The 3,364-nt window shown below is 31.6% G+C and overlaps 1 protein-coding gene across 1 annotated transcript; it reads right to left on the minus strand.

Moving 5' to 3' along the window:
* Positions 1-1,279: 1,279 nt before the first annotated feature.
* Positions 1,280-2,595, minus strand: LOC127126574 (uncharacterized). Its single transcript, XM_051055520.1, has 2 exons — positions 2,366-2,595; positions 1,280-1,621 (listed from the first exon to the last, which is right to left on the minus strand). Exons 1-2 carry the CDS (start codon positions 2,411-2,413, stop codon positions 1,361-1,363), a joined length of 309 nt encoding a protein of 102 aa, XP_050911477.1. The 5' UTR covers positions 2,414-2,595; the 3' UTR covers positions 1,280-1,360.
* Positions 2,596-3,364: the final 769 nt, after the last annotated feature.

Genomic DNA, 3,364 nt, shown 5'->3' on the forward strand with positions numbered 1-3,364 from the left:
GTTATAGTGAACAATTGCAATTGTAACAATTCAATTCAGTTCCAATAGTTAACAATTCAATTCAATTATTTTGAATAATTGAAACACTTTAGTTCTGTTCTGCTTCCTATAATTTAACCATGAACAGTCTTGCCTCTGACTTTATTTTCTAAATTTAACCAAGTTGCATCTCTTACTGAGGGAGAAAAAAGCAATAAAAAATTACAATGAACTTCTATAGGATTTGAAATGGGGTTACTTTCATTGATTGCCTTTAGCACCTATGGACTTGCAATATAGCATGGTTCCAAATTAGTTCTTGAGAAGGGATATATTGGAAATGCGTGTGACATTCGTATTTGATTTAATAAATTGTATTTTACATGCAAATTTTTAGCCATAATAGTTTGATAGAACTATGATCATATGTTTTCATTCATTTACAGGTCATTGAGTCAACATCCCCAATGCTTAGATGCATTTGTTGCAGGACAAACAACAACATATAAAATGTTAGACAATTAAAAGAAAGCCTAAAATTGATGCATATGACACAATGGTGTGGTCTTTCTACCAATCTATTATAACATACTCCCCCAAAATGAAATCCATCAAGGTTAATAGAAACCAAAACAATAACTAGCCAATGCAGTTTAAACTCATTTTGAAATCTGTACATGTCCCTGTCAAATTTCTATAACAGCCAATACTATTTTTCATGAAACCCATTTTGAATTTAAGCACAATTGTATTACATATCCATATGTGAGAAACAATGTTGGTGGTAGCTAAGTCAAAAAGTAATTTTGTAGTGGATGATGTTCAGAACCAAGATTGTCATATCAAACCAATAAGCTTATGTAAAAGAGTAAATAGAAGAAAAAAATGATACTCTCTCTTAGACCATACAACAAACACCTTGAAGAGACGCAAATCAGAAGCGAAAAAATTGATATACTCTCTCTTAGACAATACAACAAACACCTTGAAGGGACGCATATCAGAAGCTAAAAAATTGATACTCTCTCTCTTAGACCATACAACAAACACCTTAATGGCATAAAGAGTGCTTTAACAGATACTTAAAGATTCTTCCCTATAAATATCCTCACATCAATAACAGGAGTTGAACCTAGAACCTCTGTGCATGTAATGAACTTTCTTGACTAAAATCTATAACTTTGCTTCATATTACTCTATCAGAAAAGATTTTGTGCATTGCTCTTTTTTAACCTTTCTTCAATGTTGATTAATTTGACTATTGATAGAACAAACTGAGTAGAAAACAAAAACCAGAAAATGCAAATAAAGATAACAGATTCATTACAATAGGAAGTTTAACATTCGAACAAAGTCAAAACTTAACAAAAATATCGGGATTTTACTTATTAAACTTGTAATCTATCCAATCCTCCAGTTCACTGAAGCAATCTTTTAAAGAAATAACAATGACTCTATTTTTGCTATCTTTAATCAATTCTAAAGCATAGCTAAATCGTTTTCCATACAAACGACCATTTTGCTTTAGATTTCTCAAGACATGAATGCAATTCGGAATAGAGTATTGACCACTCACATAAGATGCGGCTGCAATGTCTTCTTTTGCAACTACATCTTGTGTTGTCTCTTTTTCCTTTTTCACCTAATGTAAAAAACAATATGAAGCTATAACAGGGGGAACAAATACATGAGATTTTAATCTATGTAAAATATTTAGATAGTAATCTTTTTACAAAATACAATATTTTTCTTCCAAGTCAAACATGTGATTTGTTATGATGCTCATGTTGATGTTGAAGCTGTAATTGTGTTGGAGTTTGTTTAAAGTCTCACATTACTTAGGTGAACATGTAAAGACACCATAATATTTTAAATAAATAAATAAATTGAACATAACATGTATCTATTTCAGACAATTACGCTGACACAGTATCCAGACAATTACTCTGACACAGTATCGATGATTTCAGACAATTACACTAATACAGTATCGGTGGTTTCAATTACGCTAACACACTATCGGTGATTTCAGACAATTATGCTGACATAATATTGGTGATTTCAGACAATTACGCCTAACATATTTTTTTGTCCAGAGGTGTCGGTGTTAATAGGTTACTAACATTTTTTCATCTTAGCAAAGAAAATCATTACAAACCGAGTTAGATTTGAAATTAAATTTGTTACTAAAAACAATTTCGCTAAAAAACACTCAAATCTCTAGCTAGCCCCAATATTTCTGTACATATTACTATTTAAAAAGTCCCAAATTGAATCATTCAAAACCCTAAAATCAAGTAAATGAAGGAGAGATGTGTAATATTATGAACATTAATTCATCATTGAAATGAAACATCTAGAATTTTAAAAGAGGGAAGAACATTACATCATATTCAGACATAGAGGCTTCTGTACTGGAGTGACGGACAGACATTGATCGCTTATGTTGGTGTTCTTTTTGGAGAAAGAGGGAATGACAGGTTTTTGAGGGTTGAGATAATTTCGGGTTAAATCTATGAGGAAATTATAATATCCTCCCCTCAATTATTGAGAAATAAATCTAACTCCCATCTATTTTTTTTCCCAAGCATCAGATATCTCCCCTCACGTCCTTAAAATATAAAACGTTGGAATAGAAACTTCAAATATAATTCTTATTAATCAAAGATAAATTCTTAATGTACCGTAATAGTCTACACACAAAAATATTTAAATGTCCATAAATTTTGGAGAGGATTCTCGGACGTATCCAAGTCTTATTTAACGTTAAAATATTTTAGAGATGAATCTTCAAATATATTTCGGAGATGTATCTTCGAAATATTTTGGAGTTTAAATCGCGTCATAATATTTCTCCTTACTCATTTATGATATTTCTCAAAACCAATTCAAATTCTCAAATATTTTCTCATCAAAAATCCAAAATGAGACAACAAATCTCAAGGAAACATCAATCAACATTAGAAACATCATCCAACAATGAAGCAAAGTTGAAATTTATAAGTTTTTATATGTTTTGAAAAGTTTGTGTTTTTGTGTAAATGAGTAGAAATTGATGATTAAGAATAGAAATAAGTAGAAATTGCATGTATGATAGTTTAGACATAGTGTAAAACACGTTTGTTGGCTGAAAAGGATGATCAAAGTATTATTTTTTGTGATTGCATGTGTACATTTGCGCCATTAACGCAGTCTGGGCTGATACTGCTGATACTTTTGGGTTGATCCTACCACTGATACTGTTGATACTTCTGCGTCAGTGCTACCTCTTATTGCTGATGCTACTGAGTCAGGGCCACCTTCGGATGGTGAGGCTGCTTAGGATATTGATTCAAAGGCATTTGGAGGAGGCCTTGTCGAGTTGCCACTACTGCCTATGTACCCA

Source organism: Lathyrus oleraceus, chromosome 3 (genome assembly GCF_024323335.1).
Source record: "Lathyrus oleraceus cultivar Zhongwan6 chromosome 3, CAAS_Psat_ZW6_1.0, whole genome shotgun sequence".
NCBI lineage: Eukaryota > Viridiplantae > Streptophyta > Magnoliopsida > Fabales > Fabaceae > Lathyrus > Lathyrus oleraceus.

Coding starts and splice junctions, on each gene's coding strand:
- LOC127126574 (XM_051055520.1), bottom strand. CDS start 2,413: ATGTCTGTCCGTCACTCCAGTACAGAAGCCTCTATGTCTGAATATGAT. Junction 1,622..2,365: donor CCTCTATGTCTGAATATGAT/GTAATGTTCTTC, acceptor TTTTTACATTAG/GTGAAAAAGGAAAAAGAGAC.